At 37.5% G+C, this 19,182-nt stretch overlaps 1 protein-coding gene across 4 annotated transcripts in view; it reads right to left on the bottom strand.

The window, feature by feature from the left end:
- Positions 1–3,569: 3,569 nt before the first annotated feature.
- The window catches only part of kif6 (kinesin family member 6), a 210,390-nt gene continuing 194,777 nt past the window's right edge, over positions 3,570–19,182 (bottom strand). For all 4 annotated transcript variants that reach the window (XM_008125901.3, XM_062973564.1, XM_062973572.1 and 1 more), the window contains one exon: positions 3,570–5,933. In XM_008125901.3, coding sequence (XP_008124108.2) covers positions 5,917–5,933 — 17 coding nt within the window. In that variant the 3' untranslated portion in view covers positions 3,570–5,916. The remainder of the gene's footprint in view (positions 5,934–19,182) is intronic.

Genomic DNA, 19,182 nt, shown 5'->3' with positions numbered 1-19,182 from the left:
AATGGCAATAAGAAATATTTATTTTAAAAGAATCAATTGTCCACGCAAGTCAGGGAAAGAGCAGCTTCTCTTAAAAGCATAAGAACCAAATTAGTTACACAATTTTACATATCTACTCAGAAGTCCACTTGATTTCAACTGTACTTTCTATTAGGCAGGTAGATATAAGATTAGAATCAGAGTTGGAAGAGACCAAAAGGGCCATCCAGAAATATAGAATCAAAGCATCCCCAACAGATGGTCATCCAACCTCCGCTTAAAAGCCCCCAGAGGAGACTCCACGACACTCTGAAGAAGCATATTCCACTGCCAAACTGCTCTTACCATCAGGAAGTTCTTCTAATGTTTAGATGGAATCTTTTGTCCTGCAATTTGAACCCATTGCTTGCTGTCCTAGTCTCCAGAGTAGCAGAAAACAAGCTTGCCCCTCCACAATGTGACATACTTTAAAATATTTAAACATGGTTATCATGTCCTCACTCAGCTTTCTTTTCTCCAAGCTAAACATTGTAGCCTAAATGAATGCAAACCCAAATTACACATTTTTAATGGAGACACTCTATCTGCAAACCAGTGAGAAAGATGGTGTATTCTGAAATGTTGAGGGATAATCCATGTTTACTAACTTGGCATCTTCCAGATGTGTTGCACTAGAATTTCCAATGTGACTACTGATGGCTAGGAGATGGTGAGAGTTGTAGTTCAAGATATCTGAAGGGCACAACTTCAGAGAAGGGAGCTTAGAGCTGTAATTATTACTCTCCCATAAAGGAAAGTACCATATAATGCAGTTCCTCAGGAAATTCTTCTTTCCCATTCTCAGCTATAAAACAGCTTTGCTATTGTCCTGGTTTTGCTGGTGATAGAACCACCTAGTTAGAAAACAGAAGTGGTAAGCACTAAGCAGTACGCTTTCCTTTGAAGTAAATAGCTAACTAAAGCAGGGAGAAATTGATTGTGTGTCACAACAGGACACATTGACAATCACAGGTTACTGGAATTCAAAAATAGGAAACAGAGTACATGCAAACATTGTCTGAGTAGAGTAGGCCCCACATTTGTGGAGATTAGGGGCACAGAACCCCAAAGAAATTGGAAAAAACATGAATTTAACAAACACTTTTTTCAGTGTGAGAAAATGTTAAGTTCTCTAAGGAAACTTTATAGTTAACTTTCACCAAGCTCCTTCACCCCACAACATTAATATTTAAACCATAAAAGCATATACAATCACATCACAAAATCACAGCAGCCCTTGATGGTCTTAAACATCTTCATCTTTAAAAGCCTGCCTGAATAAAAAGGTTTTAGGCTGCTGCTGGAAGGACAGCAGGGAGGGGACTGTTCTGGCTTCCTTGGGGAGGGAGTTCTAAAGTTGAGGGGCAGCCCCCGAGAAGGAAGGCCAATTCTCTCTTTTCCACCAACTGTGCTTGAGATGATGGCGGGACTGAGAGAAGGGCCTCTCCTGAAGATCTCAGGGCTTGGATAAGTTCGTACAATGGGATGCGGTTGGCCAAATAGCCTGGATCTGAACTGTTTAGGGCTTTAAAGGTCATAACCTGCACTTTGAGTTGTGCCCAGTAACAGACTGGCAACCAGTGGAGCTGCTGCAACAAGGGGTTGTCCATTCCCTGTAACCAGCCCGTGAGCTACCTGGCTGCAGCTATTTGGACCAGCTGAAGTTTGAGAGCACTCTTCAGAGGCAGCCCCACATATAATGCATTACAGTAATCCAGTCGGGATGTAACTAAGGCGTGTACCAAGGAATGAGCACAGTTGGCACACAAATTTTATTTGTGCAAAGGCCCTCCTGGCCATCTTCCTACACCTCCAGGTCCAGCACTGAGTTTAGGAGGATTCCCAAACTGTGAACCTGTGTCTTCAGGGGAAGTGTGATCCCATCCAGCACAAGCCAAATCCATATTCCCTGATCTGCCTTCTGACTGACCAGGAGCACCTCTGTCTTGTCTGGATTAAGTTTCATTTTTTTGCCCTCATCAAGTCCATTACTGATTACAGGCACTGGTTTAGGGTCAGGATAGCTTTCTTGGCTTTAGGTGGAAAAGAGTAGTAGAACTGGATGTCACCTACATATAGGTGGTACTGCCAGGAGTTCGAATAGGAGTCCCCCAGCACCACCTTCTAGGTACGTCCCTCCAGAAAGTATCGGAGCCACTGTAAAACAGTGCCTCCCAGTCCCACCCCAGCAAGACAACCCAGAAGGATACCATGGTCAATGGTATCGAAAGCCACTGAGTGATTCAGAACCAACAGGTACACACACACCATCTAGCTCTCTACATAGGTCATTGACCAAAGCCATCAAAGCTGTCTCTGTTCCATGGCCAGGCCTGAAGCCAGATTGAAATGGTTTTAATTGAATAGCAATCCCTTGACCTCTCCAAGCCATGTATATTAATAAACTTGTGTGATTGTGTGTGTTGGGAGAATAGTTTCCTCTTCACTCAGTTGCTTGGCCACATCCCTACAAATTCACATTTGTCCATATTTTTATCAAAAACATTGGAGGGTATACTCTCTTCCTGTCCCCAGAAAGGAAAGATAAAACAGGTAACAATCCTAACTGTATGTGTCTATCATAACTATTGCAAAATGTTTGCACTTTCCTTCAATCTAAAGAAGAGCTGCATATTCTTCAGCAAATCCTTAAATTGCTTCTATCTTTTTCCCCAGGGGCCGCAGTGGTGCAGCAGGTTAACCACTAAGCTGCAGAACTTGCTGATCGGAAGGTCGGTGGTTCGAATCCATGGGATGGGGTGAGCCCCAGTTTCTGCCAACTTAGCAGTTCAAAAACATGCAAATGTGAGTAGATCAATAGGTATCCGCTTTGGTGGGAAGGAACAACACTCCATGTAGTCATGCCGGCCACATGGCCTAGGAGGTGTCTATGGTCAACGCTGGCTCTTTGGCTTAGAAATTGAGATGAGCACTATTCCCCAGAGTCAGATACGACTAGACTTAATTTCAAGGGGAAACCTTTACCTTTACCTTTAATCTTTTCCACAATTTTAGCAGATTAAGCATTGTTTCTTTAATAGTGTTTCATGAGGATCACCAAGGGCCTTCTAGGTACCCCACTTGACCTTTCCACTGAAAGAACTACCTGGAAGTGTGCGTGTGTGTGTGTGTGTGTGTATTTTACTGTTGATGTTTTTTTAAAGTCTTAATGAATTTGTTAAATTAGTCTAGCAATGCATAACTGTATGGATACGTTTACTGCTCTGCTTTTGCTCTCCCTCACAAAAAGAATATACAAGTAGGAGTTACTGTGACTGCAGGTAATCACTGCTCATCTTGGCACTCCATGTCTTCTCACCCAGGGCTTCTGTGCAAACAAAACTGTTGGAGCCAGAGTAATTTGCTCCAGCTAGAAATAGTATTTACTATATTGACAAGTTTACATAGGCATTGGTTTGATATCATTGTTGCTGGTTAGTATTCTGCATGCATGAGAGAGTATTTACCTAGGAAAACGTTTTCACTGAGAGATTAGGTAGGTTGAAATACAAAGATAAACCAAAATGTAGAATTTAGTAAGCACAGACTCATTTTTTCAGGGCATGTCATTTTATTGTATAATAGAATTGCAATCCTGTGCACACTGAGCCAGATGTTAACCTTTTTTACACACAGTAAGATTTAACTTCTTTAGATTTATGTTGATTATAATTAGACATTTAAGATGGATTAAGTCCTTTTGAAACCAGTAGGTTTATTTCTGAATAAATCCTAGAGTTTCAGGGTTTCCCAAAACTACAGTATGCATAATCCAGTGACAAATGAGGAACAAAGTGCATTGGTCTAGAATAATTGAGGACAACCCCCTACCCCCAACTGCTTTTCTAACTAGTCAGAACATTATTTATTCTGATATTGGAGGGGAAAGTAATCAATACTCACAACTACAGCAGTTACATAGCCTTAGAAATACAGCCAAAGGTATATCCCATTAAAATCAACATAATGTAATCCCCAAGATATTTTTATGAACCTGGTCAGCAATAAGTTACATTGCCAAACTTAGGTTGACATTTGTTCACAGTGTATTGGAACTTGTGTTGGGCCAGGAGTTGAATGGCTGGTTTACCTTTGTTGTAACTGCAGATTTTGTTGGATGATATCTGAGCAGAGTGCCACTTTGCGGACTAACCACATAGTGAATGTTCTTTCTGGAACAAGGGTAGCAATTAAGCAGACCTTGAAATGGAAATGGACTGCAAGTCCCATCAGCTCTGGTCAACATAGCTACTCGGAGAGACATGTGATTCCTAGACTTGATCTTGAACTATATACTATACCTAGTTCTCCCTTCTGAGTCAACAGTGGAATCAATGCATAGCTTACAAGTATCACCATTAATACCAGCCGGAGACATCTGAATTAATCAGGGGGACCAGGACATTTCATCACTTTGGTACAGGGGCACCCAAAATTAGATCTCAATAGGTGCTCACATTCTGAAGGTAGAGGATACCATTCCCAGACTTTACTTGAAATGATGGAGGAGCTGTATGGACTTGGTAGTAGAAAGTTCTTTGGGGTAGGTGAGGAAAATTACAAGGAGCAGTAGGGGGAAGTTTACTCATGTTGGGTCTGAAGACGTTTCATCTTGCCATCTCTTTTATTTTATATCGAATCACCCATTTAACACCATAATTAGAATATTTCATAGCAACATTATATCAAAATGGGAAATAATTTGGGAAAAAAGAAATTGAACTTTTTTCTGTTTTCCAAGCTTAATTTTAAAAGAAATTTTAAAAGAATATAGAAAGACAGAAAAAATATATTATACTATAATTGAACAAATGGGTCATGTGGAAAAACTATGAATTACCTTTTCATTCCTATAGTTTAGAAAGAGGGCTAATCTTATAAATCTATCGTCCTTTTACAGATATTGGTCTCTGTTCTTGTATGTCAAGGAATAACCTCAATTGCATGCACATGTTCTCCAAGAAATCTTAATAGGAAGATGCTTCTATCTTTTCCCAAAATTTAGCAGCCCTATGTCTGTTACAGACTGTGGGCTTTACCAATATAATGGGGGGAAATCAGTATATTTTCCTTATAAACTCATTAATTATCTGTTTGTGATAGAAAGGCAGTCATTATTCCAACTGAGATTCTGATCTAAAAATGATATTTAAATACAGATGTTTCTTGACACCACACAATGTTATGCGGTGTCCATGAATAAAAGGGAAGTTAGTCCATTGTCTGAAGGGCCTAATATGTAGGGAAAAATATAACAAATGTGGGAAAAAATAATCCAACAGTTAAAAATACAAAATTCATGATCACCTAGCAGTTCATGGACCACAGTTTAAATGGCAACCATTTATTTTCTAATTGATCTATTATAATTCTAATAATGCTGTATTATAATTGATAACTTATACACTGGCTTTCCACAAACTTATTTAAAAAAATTACAGTCAACATTTGTAAATTAAATTAGGTGAGGAAAAATATTTGCAATTTTTCACAATGCTATTAAGCCAATGCAAATGAAAGGCAAGAAAAATCTAAATATATAGAAGTCCAAACTGCTGTGAATTAAGACAATTCTTTCATAAGATTCCAACAAATGAAAAACATCCCTGGCAAATAATTCTGCTTGAGTTACAGATGGGAATGTGTCTCCTGCAGTGCTAAATAAATATGACATTTACAGGCCAGATAAAATGGTAATCTAATTCCCACAAACAAATTCAAGAATGTGTGTCACATAATTTTTCTGTTGTTATAAAGATGGTGAAAATACAAGTTGAATGCCATTCTTTGGAGAAAACCCGTGCATTTTCCCTTCCTGTGAATTTTGCAGCAGCTGAAATATCCAGTTGTATTTAATCTGAAAGCACTGAAATGGCATCCTCCTATGTTGGACAAAATTTATTTGTTTCTTGATTCTGAAACAGAGAAAGAGAAGTTATCTGGCATAAGCATAACTATCAACTTTAAAGGAACAGGAAAAATGTGGATTTAAGTGTCAGATGACTAGCAGCTTTGCTTATAGGTTTGGTGCTGCAAGCAGCAGCTAAGTATCATGAATCAGTGTTGCTTCTGTTAATGGTTTAGCAAAGGATCTAAGTTCTGGATTACAGAATCCCCAATTACTTAGAACAAGGAGCACCCCTCCCAAAAGTTTTTCTGTTCCCAAAACAAAAACAGAATGACAACAACAACGCTAACACTTATTCATAGCATCCTTTTCTCCAAAGGGCAGAATATCAAACATATACAATCAGAGTCAAAGACACTAAAACATGACATTATAAATATACAGTGAACCTTAAATATCTGGTGAGATATAGTTTGAGGACCCCCTCCCACCCCGCACCCAAATACCAAAATTTGTGGATTCTCCCATTATAGCCATTGGTGTGGTAAATTGGCATATATAAAATGGGTAACAACTCATTAGTGCTAGAGAGAATAAGTGAAATGGCAGGATGGTACAACAGGCTATGCCTATACATCAGTGTAGTCTGGTGCACCGCTAAAACAAAGTTTGCCGTTGGGATTTTTCTCCCTGAATATTTTTGAGCTGTGATAGGTTAATACAGAACCCATGAATATGGAAAGCTGACTGTATCTAAAACTCCAAACATCCCTTCCAACCCAGCTACTAACAAACCCAGCTGGATCAGGCACAACTCAATGGCTTTATTTAGCAAATCAAAGAAAAACATCTTCAACTCCTTATGAAAAATGGGTAGATCTCTAGCCGGAGATTCAAAGAATGATTGTGACACAGATGCAGAACCAGATCTTAGAAGGCTCGTGGCTTGTATGCATCGATGGAACAGACAGTAATCCTTTGGCTATAGATCTTAAATCCTGAGGGGCGGGGGGAGTTTCCCAGAAGTCCTTTCTGAGAAAATGAATTTATTCCAAATCCTCTAAATACAGGACAGATAGTTCAGAGCACAGAAATGTGGGGTTATTTGGGATCTGATCTTCATCAGAGGAATATCTTTGCCACCCAAAGACATACTCTTAATATGACAAATTTGTTTCTTTATTTGAAATAGAATGCAAAGCACTCAACAACAAAGATATATCAGAAATTAACTATATTGAAACATTTATAATAATTAAACACCAAAACAGTAGCAGAAATTAATTTAGTATTTCTACTGTTACCATATTCAAAATCCAGAAACAGTTTAAATTCAATTTAATACAAAAGTCATTTATCACTAGAATCCCCTTTTAAAAGAGAAATACAGTAGTTAGCAAAACACATGCCATTTGGAAAAGAGTTAGAAAACCTAGGCACAGTTACATATGGAAAAGGCCTTCCCTCTAGTACAGTAGAGTCTCACTTATCCAACATAAACGGGCTGGCAGAATGTTGGATAAGCGAATATGTTGGATAATAAGGAGGGATTAAGGAAGAGCCTATTAAACATCAAAATAGGTTATGATTTTACAAATTAAGCACCAAAACATCATGTTTTACAACAAATTTGACAGAAAAAGCAGTTCAATACACAGCAATGTTATGTAGTAATTACTGTATTTACGAATTTAGCTCCAAAACATCACAATGTATTGAAAACATTGACTACAAAAATGTGTTGGATAATCCAGAACATTGGATAAGCGAGTCTTGGATAAGTGAGACTCTACTGTATTTCTCCCTATTTCTTAGCCATGCTGTGATATAGGAAAGATTTTAAGGATGAGCTGAGTAGGCAGGCAAGTTCATACAAAAGAAGGCAGATCTTTAGTTATCCTGATGCAAACCATTTATGAATTTAAATGTTATCAAGAGCATTTTGAATTTTGCTGAGAAGCAAGTGGGAAGCCAAGAGGCATCTTCTCTTTACACAAATAGTACTGTCCAAGTATTTTGAAAGCAGTGATGTATAGAGTACACTTCAGAAATCAGGATCTAGTGTAACTAAAGTGGGAATGGGAAAGAATTTCATTGGCTCTCAAAGAGAAAGCTGCAATTTTGAAAACCATAAGATTTTCAGAAATATAATTCTTCTGAAAAATCTGCACATTTCTGAGATCTATGGTGTGCATAAATAATATGCACATATTAAAACTGAAGCAAAAATGTAATTGAAAATGTGTGAAAACACATTTTTAAATTTCTAAATACACACAAGACATAATGCATAAAAATGTATATACATTGCCATGTGGAACACATCCCCCTCCCAGTAATCTCAGAATATGAAGCAAAAGAAGGATGGTAGAGAACTATAGGTAGAATCTGGAGAAATTCAATAAGATCAAGACTGGGAAAGTTTCACATTCCCAATCAATAGATGTGTTTCTACCTACATTCTTCAGGAATGGGCATAATCAGGGCATCTGCCTTAGACAAACAAACAAACCTATTGACTCTAACCAATATTTGGGTGCCCAGAGTCAAGGTTATGTGGTATAAGATATTGTTGCCTGCACCTTTTAGATTTTGCTCTGTTTAGTTACCTCTTATCCACACCTGCTACCTATTTTTTTTTTTTACCTTTGGCTACCCTTTATGACTTTGAGAATCAATTGGCCTTGGTAGACTCCTTGTTTCTGTTATCTGTCATGAAGAGCAGCATGGTAATGCTTACAAGTTGGTCAGCGCCTACAACTTCTTGGTTCTGCAGTTTCTCAATGAATACTTTACAATGCTGCATATCAACATGTTGAAATAGGAGGGGTATGCTAATCATACATCAAATTACTTTACGGAAATGTGATTAGCATACGGTGGGCACATGACTATACACTACTGTCTATTTTAATTAAGCTTTGTTTGTATAGCTCAGAGTCTCAAATAGCAACAATCTGAGGCTTCATGTTAGTTAATCTCCACTTTGGCCCTCTTATAGCCAGGATTTTCCAGTACATTATTTGCATTTCACTATGCAATCCCATGCTGTTATGTTTTCTGTTTATCAAGCAGATGTTCTACTCTGTTGGACTACACACTTTATACATCTTTTCTTAGTTAATACAGTGTGGCGTATCTGAGCTACTGATGTCACATGATCCCTTTGTTAAAGTATTAAGACCAATAGTGAGGAATGGGAAGTTTCACAGTTTAGCATGGCTGAACAAATAATTTATGGACAAAAACATTCTTTTCTAGTATTGTTCTTCTCTTTGTGCAGATCAGTCTTCCAGGAAATCAATGAACTCTCCATGCCAAACAGGCCTGCATCCAGAAAATGCATCTGGATAAATCAAGAATGATGAAAAGCATGCAGGAAGCATCCATTTTCATTCCTTTTTTCAACCATAGGATATTTTGTCAAGATGAGTCATTAACGTTCTCGAAGGTTTGAGAACAGTTTATCAGGGAACTGCTTCATAACCATAATTTTCAAGGTGTTTAAATCATCCTTTCTCACAGGTAGTGCTATCTTAACACATGGACATGCAAAGCAGTTTGCCCAGAGGGCCCAGAAGCATAGGAGTCCCATGCTAATCTATGCACAAATCAAAATTTAACACTAATTTTCTAATCACCCACCTCAACATTCAAATCTTACACTAAGTTGGCAGAAGTGGTTGTGTAGGCATGGCCCAGTGCACTGCTTTGCCTGGGGGCCTATAGTGCTGTTAAGATGGCCCTGCTTACAAGTACATATCAAGCTCCTGTTGGATCCAAATAGCCGATTCCCACTTACTCCTTGTTGAAAAAACTGACAGTAAGGGATGGGCAACAAGTGGTTGGCTGCACCTACTAACAACCTTTTCCACATCTCTGGGTTGTAAGAAATTAACTCTGTACAAAATTGGCCAGAGAGTGTCTTGGACATATTTTGGAACTGTCAGTTGTTGATCTGAATGGATGTAAACAACATTGTTCTCAAAATGCTTATCACGTAAGTAGGGAATCAAGACTAAGTTACAGCTCTTCTGGCCGCCCTAAAGACCTAAGCTGGGAAACAATGCAAATAGTGATGTTTCTAAAGTATTTGATATTCAGAGTAGATCTTTTATTATGAACCCCCCCCCCCCCAAAAGGACTATTTAGAAGTAAGTCTGGTGGGTTTCAGTATGACCTGATTCTTTGCACGTGTGCTGAGGATTGCAGACTTACTTCTGAGTAAATATGTTGCAGTTTTTCAATCCACAAATTAGATAAAATATATGGTTTCTTTTTAACTACAGAGGAAATATGGCCTGGTGTTTTTCATCAGTGCTCTCATTATCCTCATAGACTTCCAGAGTTAGAAAGAGCCTCTCATCAAAATCCTTTGTTATTCAAGGAAAGAACGCCATCACTGGCACATTGGTGTTTTGGAATAATGTTTGAAATTTTAAAAATGCACTATCATTTAATGCTTTAGCCATCAATTTAAAACTATGTGACTTCAGAGTTTATTGCTTTGTGTAGATTATTCAGATGGCTTTATATGAACAACAAATGTTCCATTTAGTTGGAATAAACTGTTTTCAGTTTAATAATCCCCAAAACATTGTCTACATCCGTTTAGCCTCAGTTCTTCACATGCCTACAGAAGAATAAACCCCACTGCATCAATAAGACATGGGTAAAGCTGTACTATAGCCGGGTTTAGACAGCAAACTTCTAATAAATTGCTTTCTCTTTCTTGGGTATATTAGAGGATAATTAAATCAATAAAATTGCCAATTTTTTTGATTAATTATCAAATAGCTAAGAATCAAATAACGATTTTAATAAATTAAAGCATCAAATAAAGAATCAACTAATTATCTAGATTAATTGATCAACTTGTAAATCTACCTCCCCCCCTCATAGGTCTTTGATATTTAGTAAGATCAAATCTTAAAATTAGTTATTTATTAATCACTACCTTTTATGAGAGATAATAATGGCAGCTTCTAAGATAAGAGTGGAGAAAGAAGAAGCTAAATCACAACAAAGGAGGCAATCTCTTTCGGAAAATCTGGGCCTCAAAGATATAATGCGGGAAATTATGAAATTATCTGAAAGTCAAAATACATTTCAGGAACAGATGCTGAACATGAGAAAGGAAATGATAGATGAATTCAGTAATATTAAAAAAACAAGAGATTAAAGAGATGAAGCAAGAAAAACAGAAAACGGAGCAGACCCAGGATGAATTGCAAGCCAGAATGCACAAACTTGAGACTCTAAATATAAAATTAGAAGCTAGACAAGAAAGATTAGAACAAAAAGAATCAGAATTTCAATTTAGATATATACAGGAGGAGGCCAATGAGAATCTAAGGGAGATTATATGTAAAATAACAGTGGAGATGACAAAATGTACAGAAAAAGAGATGGCAGAAAATATAGAAAAAACATATAGAATTACCACTAATTACTCGAGGAAACACAAAGTGGCTAGAGACGTTATTGTTCACTTTGCAAGAAGAAATTTAAGGGAAGAGATCCTGAAGAGCAACAGTCGTAATCCCTACCACTATAAGGGATGTAAAATATCCATCCTTAAAGAACACCCCGCTGCTACGCTGATAAAGAGAAGGAAATATACATTTCTGGCCGACGAATTAAGAAAAAGAAATATTCGCTTCCGGTGGGAGAGAAATGAAGGAATGATGGTCTCATACAGCGAAGAGAGATTCTGGATTACTTCGGAGGACAAGGCCAAGGCTTTCTATGAGATGTTGATAAGCGAGCAGGATAATGAGAAGACACTGGACGATGAAGATGCGAGAAAGAAGAAGCGCACCAGATTCCTCTCACCAACTTCGACAAACAAAAATTCGCCCCAACCGGATTTGGAACTGAATAAATCATAATACTCAAAATATAAAAATATTAAATAAAGTGACACAATGCAGCTTAAGTGTTGGATTAATAATGTTAATGGTTTAAATTCTCCAAGTAAGAGGAAAAAACTTTTTGGTCAAATTAAAAGAGGGAAATTTGATATTGTAGCGCTCCAGGAAACGCATATATGCCAAAAACACGTCTCTAATTTGATACAGAAAAATATTGGGAAAGAATTTTATTCGGCAGCCAATGAAAAGAAAAGAGGGGTAGTAATTTATGTTAATCCGGGATTAGAAACTAATTTAGCTTTTAAAGATCAAGAGGGACGAATGATTGGGATTACTATAAAGCAAAATAATCAAGACACATTATTCTGTAATATATATGTTCCGAACGGTCCCAAAACATCTTTTATAAAGGACTTAAATGAAAAAAATATTAAGTCAAAATTTTGATAATTTGATAATTGCCGGAGACTTCAACGGGGTCTTGGATCCGAAGTTGGAGAAATCGTTAAATCAAAAAAATAAATTAGGGAATAAAGCGAGCCAACTTCCTAAACAATTTACAAATTTAAAGGAAGAGTTAGATCTCATTGATATATGGAGAATATCACATAAAAAGGATAAAGACTTTACTTTTTTCGGACAGGCATCAGTCGTGGTCGAGGATTGATATGGTATGGGCCTCTAATTCTATTTCAACAAATATATTCGAAGTTAAGATCTTACCCAGATGTATTTCCGACCACTGTCCGATAGAGTTTACACTAGGCGAGAGAAAGAGCAATTTTAAATGGAGATTTAACGAGAATATGTTAAAATCGGAAGAGGATATTAAAAAAAAATAAGGAAATTATAAAGGAATATTTTCATCTGAATTTGAATCAGGAGACCTCAATCCAAACTTTATGGGATGCGAGTAAAGCAGTTATGCGAGGTCATTTGATACAACAAAATGCCAGGAAAAATAAACTTAAGAGACAAAAGTTGGAAAAAGTATTGGAACAAATAACAAAACTAGAAGCAGGCCTAAAACAGAATCCTACAGATAAGAAACTCAAACAAGATCTGACACTCTGGTTGGCCCAGAAAGATTACATAGAAGTTGAACAAACAGCTAAACAACTAAAGTTTATTAAAGAATACAATTTTCAAAATGCAAATAAACCAGGCCGATGGATAGCTAGGAAAATTCGGAAAAAGAAGCAGGCACAATTTATTACAGAAATTGAAACAGAGGGAAAAATTTATACGAATGACCAGGATATATTGAAACAATTTTTTAAGTTTTATAAGAAATTATACACTAAGGACACAATTAAAAAAGAAAATATCGTGTCTTTTTTGAATAGACAGGATCTCCAAAAAAATATCTGATCAACAAAGGGAGAAGTTAAATAAGGAGATTTCAGAAGAGGAAATAAAAAAGGCCATAAGGTCCATGGACTCAAATAAGGCCCCAGGCCCGGATGGCTTTACGGCTTGCTACTATAAAATTATGATTGATGAGGTTACACCATACCTTCACAGACTTATGAATGCGATATTACATAGGCAAAAGCCCCCGGATTCCTGGCAAACGGCCACGATTACAATGATAAAAAAAGAAGGACAAGACCCTAAAGATGTGAGGAATTACAGGCCTATTTCACTCCTTAATGTGGACTATAAGATATTCGCGAACATATTGGCGAAAAGACTTAAACTTTTTCTAAGTGACTGGATAAAGGAAGAGCAAGTTGGGTTTTTACGTGGTCGTCAAGTGAGAGACAATGTTAGAACGATTTTAAATGTAATTGAGTATAACGAAAAAAATAATCAAGAAGAACTAGTTCTATTAAGTTTGGACGCAGAAAAAGCATTCGACAACCTGAATTGGGACTTTCTAAAATTATTACTTAAAGAATTAGATTTCGGATTTCAGTTTATAAATGCTATTGAGGCAATATATGATTGGCAACAAGCAAAGGTAACAATAAACATGCAAAATTCGGATTAATTTAACATATGCAAGGGGACTAGACAAGGCTGTCCATTGTCCCCATTACTTTTTATAATGTCACTAGCTGTGCCCGGCCATGCGTTGCTGTGGCTTAGTCTGGTGGTGTTGGTCAGTCTACATTAGGTTGTATTGATGCTGTGACCTCCACCCTTCTTTATACTCACATTAGTAGTAGTATTTGAAGTCTGTTACCTTCTTCAATTTTTGTGTTGATTGATAATTGCTTGAGATCCCTGTTGTCTTTGGTTTGTTGTTAATTGTAATGTCTGATTCTGCTGAGTGCGGTTTATATTTTTATTGTGGTACAATAGTCTTTTTTTTGTTTTGCCTGTGTAGGTGTTTATTATTATTGTTGTTGTAGTGATTATGAAGGTTGGATAAGTTAGATGCTACTGTATTGTTTTTTGGAGGCCCAGTGTAGCACTGACTGGCCTCTCAGCCTCAGTGCCTGGCTCTTTCTTGCCTGTGAGGGTGTTGATTCTTATTGTTGTTGTTGTTGTCATTGTTATTATTGTAATTGTTTTTTTGGAGGCCAAGTGTGAATGTAGGGATTGGGGAAGTGGATGAGTTGTGTTGTCAAATGTTGTATTTGTTATAGTCACAATGCGTTGTTGTGAGTTTTGTGGGTCTGGATTGTGGTTTTGTGGTGTGGTTGTGTTGTTATAACTGAGAGGCAAGGCTTTTGTGTTGTGTTGCGAAGTTTTGTATTTCTGGGTCGTTTAGTTGTGTGCCAAGTTTTGTATTTCTGGGGCGTTTAGTTGTGTGCCAAGTTTTGTATTTCTGGGGCGTTTAGTTGTGTTGTTATAGTCACGATGCATTGTTGTGAGTTTTGTGGGTCCGGATTGTGGTTTTGTGATGTGGTTGTGTTGTTACAATCGGGAGGGAATGCTTTTGTGTTGTGTTGCCCAGTTTCGTATTTCTGGGGCGTTTAGTTGTGTTGTTATAGTAATGATGCGTTGTTGTGAGTTTTGTGGATCTGGATTGTAGTTTTGTGGTGTGGTTGTGTTGTTACAACCGGGAGGCAAGGCTTTTGCGTTGTGTTGCCAAGTTTTGTATTTACGGGGCGTTTAGTTGTGTTGTCATAGTCACAATGCGTTGTTGTGAGTTTTGTGGGTCCTGTGTGGTTTTGTGGTGTGGTTGTGTTGTTACAACTGGGAGGCAAGGCTTTTGCATTGTGTTGCCAAGTTTTGTATTTCTGGGGCGTTTAGTTGTGTTGTTATCGCATGATGCGTTGTTGTGAGTTTTGTGGGTCTGGATTGTGGTTTTGTGGTGTGGTTGTGTTGTAACCTGGAGGCAAGCCTTTTGCATTGTGTTGCCAAATTTCGTATTTCTGGGATGTTTAGTTTTGTTGTTATAGTCACTGCGCAAACAACTTTATCATTTTATATATATAGATTAGAAATCTTGCTTAATGAGATCAGACAAGACTCTAGGCTTAAAGATAAAGAACGAAGAATACAAAATAAGAGCCTACGCAGATGATGTTATCTGTATAATTAGTAACCCACTCAAAAATATAAGAAACTGGGTTGATAAAATAGAAGAATATGGCAAACTTGCAGGCTTAAAATTAAATAAAAGGAAATCTATGGCCCTGGCCAAAAATATATCAAAAGAGAAAAAAGATGAACTATCCAAGCTTACTGAATTCAAGGTGGTTGATAAAATACAATATTTAGGTTTGACAATAACAGGTAAAAACTCTCAGTTGCTGAAAAATAATTATGAATTAAAATGGAAAGAAGTGAAGAAGGATTTGGATAATTGGAAGCACCTGAAACTATCTTTGCTTGGGAGAGTTTCTATTATTAAAATGAATGTATTACCAAAATTGCTCTACCTTTTCCAATGTCTCCCAATTATTAGGAAAGTAAGTATTTTTAACATTTGGCACAAAGACATTCCTAAATTTATTTGGCAAGGAAAAAAGCCAAGAATAAAGCGGGTGAATATGATAGATGAAAAAAAAAGAGGAGGTCTTGGCCTGCCGGATTTAAGATTATATTATGAAGCTGCTGGTTTAAGTTGGATTAGGGACTGGGCGACGTTAAAAAGGCGAAATATTCTAACGCTTGAGGGTTTTGACCTGAGGAGAGGCTGGCATGCCTATATATGGTATGACAAGTTAAAGATTGAAAGAAATTTTCTTAACCATTTTATTCGAGCAGGCTTGATAAAAATCTGGGACAGATATAAATTAAGATTTTATACAAAGACCCCTTTATGGGTATCACCCTTGAAGGCCTTTCAAAGGAGAGAGTTGGGATGGCGAACCTGGCCTACTTATGAGGACTTGTTAATAAAGTTTAAGGGGAAATTTGAATTAAAGGAGGAGAAGGATATTAAATTATTGTTTCCGAAATGTTCCTGGTTTCATTATAGACAGGTATATGATCTTTTTAGGAAATATAAAGAGTCAGGCTTTGCAGACAGAAATGGCTTTTGGGACAATATTATGAAGACTGACCAAAAACTGATTACGAAAACATATACAAAATTGTTAGAATGGGCCACGGAAAAAGATCATATAAAAGATTGTATGGTAAAGTGGGCTCAGAATGTGGTCCATCAGATTCATTTAAAAAGCTGGGAGAAGATATGGAACCAGGGCCTTAGATATACGTATTCATACGATTTGCGAGAGAACTGGCTAAAGATGCAATACAGGTGGTATATTACCCCCTATAAAATCTCCCAATGTTACAAAAACTCTTCTAATAAATGCTGGAAGTGCATAGATCAGACTGGAACTTTTTACCATATGTGGTGGACTTTCCCAAAAGCCCAATCATTTTGGAAAGTTATAATTGAAGCTATACAATCAATTCTTAAGATTAAGATTCACAGGGAACCGGAATACTTCTTATTGGGAATGTTTGACATTGATGATGACAAGAATAAAGAGATTCTGTTTAATTATTTGTCTACAGCCGCAAGGATAACATATGCTAGGGTTTGGAGACAAAAGGAGATTCCAAAAAAGGAGGATTGGTTAAACAAAGTTATAGAGATAATGAACATGGACAGACTCATTTATTGGTTATCCCCAAATCAAGGTTTACCAAAGAAAGAAACAAATTGGGACCTGGTGAAGGACTATTTAAAACAGATGAAGTTTGATTTTATTTGTTGAATTGACACAACCTTAAAGAGTAAGGAGGACGAAAGGGACATGGTGTCTTAACAATAATTTCGAAAAAAGTGATGAAGAGCCAGTAAATGACAGATGGAAGTCTACAATTCCCCCCTTTTTTAAATTTTTTTTTGTTACTATTATTATTATTATCCTTTCCTTCCCCCCTTACTTTTTATTATTATCAGTACCCCCTTTTTTTTCTTTTTTTTTCCTCCCCCCTTTTTTTTCATCTTCTCCTTTTTAGCTATCTTTCCACCTATTTATATAGGGTTTGTATATTATTTTTTATCTTTTCTTCTTTGTTTCCTACCTTCTTTCTATAAAGAAATGTTCTTCCACTTTCGCTGTGAAATATCATGAAATATATATATATATATATATATATATATATATATATATATATTTGTTCTTTCGTTTATCTTTTCTTTTCTTCTATAATGTAAAATTTTAATAAAGATATATATAACAAAAAAATAAGACATGGTTCTGAGTAGCCAAATATAGAATTAAATTACTAGGTTAAAATCAAGAGTACATGGATTATAACCCTTTAATAGGCCAGATAATTTCTAAAATGAAACACTGTGGATGGAGTCATAAAGCACTGAGTCAGAGTCACAGTGGGCAAGGTTAGTCCTCTCAATAATCAGGTGGATATGGCAGCAAAAACAGAGAAAGATTTAGAGAAAGAAAAAGAGAACATGTAGTAGGTACACACATCATTCCCCAAAAGTGGGAGCCGAAGAACAACACACAGCCTGGTTCTTTTTATTTTGATATTTGAATAATTTCTGTGTCCATGTACTCCTTCCAGGTCAGGTAGGAACTATTAGGCAATAGCCTAGTAAGTACATCAACAGAATTCATGCAATGTATTCTAAGCACAGTAGTGGCACCAGGGACACTCAGAGCAAGTATTATTCTGTTCTTGAGGGGGAAATGAAAAAACTATAAATTATACCTTTACCAACCTACCTCTTAGCATAAGTTGGTACTTGAGCCTAGAGCAGTGAATGAGCATTTTAGTATCAATAGTAGACACTGATGTGGCACTGGGCACTGTGCAATGGTGGTTGGGGTGTGGGGGGTTATATTATAATAATAATAATAATAATAATAATAATAATAATAATAATAATAATATAAAACTTTATTTATATACCGTTCTATCTCCCCGAAGGGACCCAGGGCGGTTCCCAAAGAGTACAAATACAAATGCAAAACAACACACAGTACAATAAAATAAAACAAAAAAACATCATAGATAAAACACAGCAATTTCAGTTAAAAAAAACAATCGCAGTGACAGCCTTCGATCAAGGGGCGGGAAACATTAGTCAGGGCGAGGCTGGCCTTAATCCATTTTAAGGGTAGATGAGAACTTATATACCTATCTTAGGGGCAGGTGATGAGCAGTATACCACAATCTGATTCAAGTGAAAACTAATCTTGATCAAAACCCTGCCTAAACCACCAGGTTTTTAATGCTTTATGAAAAATGGGTAAGGTGGGGGCCTGTCTGATCTCTTTAGGGAGAGCATTCCAGAGCCGGGGGGCCACCACCGAGAAAGCCCGTTCCCTCGTCCCTACCAAACATACTTGGGATGATGGTGGGAGTGAGAGAAGAGCCTCCCCGGCTGATATCAAAGCCCACACTGGTTCATAGGGGGAGATGCGATCACGGAGATAGGCAGGGCCCGAGCCTTGTAGGGCTTTATAGGTAAGTACCTGCACCTGGAATTGGGCCTGGCAGTTTATTGGCAGCCAGTGGAGCTGCTTCAATTGTGTGCTCCCTATAACCAGCTCCTGTCAGAAACCGGACTGCCAACCTTTGAACCAGCTGGAATTTACAGACCATCTTCGCGGGCAGCCCCATGTAGAGAGCATTGCAGAAATCCAATCTGGATGTAACCAAGGTGTGGACCACCATGGCCAAGTCAAACTTCTCGCAAGTTCATTCCAGACTTTGCCCGCTGGTCTGATCCAATCACCAGCTGCATCCGTGGGAAGCAGCCTTTCCGCTGGACAGAGCAAGCAGAGAAAGGATTCCAGCAGCTAAAGAAATTATTCACGTCCCAGCCAATCCTTCAACACCCAGATCCTGAAACCCCTTTTGTCGTACAGGCGGACGCCTCCGATGTGGCAATTGGGGCTGTACTCTTACAACCAGTGGGAGATCATCTTCACCCTTGTGCCTTTTACTCCCGTCAACTGACCGCACCAGAGAGAAATTATACTATTTGGGAAAAGGAACTTTTGGCCATAAAGGCAGCCTTTGAAACTTGGAGACATTGGTTAGAAGGGGCCAAAT

Source organism: Anolis carolinensis, chromosome 1 (assembly GCF_035594765.1).
Source record: "Anolis carolinensis isolate JA03-04 chromosome 1, rAnoCar3.1.pri, whole genome shotgun sequence".
Lineage (NCBI taxonomy): Eukaryota > Metazoa > Chordata > Lepidosauria > Squamata > Dactyloidae > Anolis > Anolis carolinensis.
This window is presented reverse-complemented; position numbering and strand designations above follow the sequence as displayed.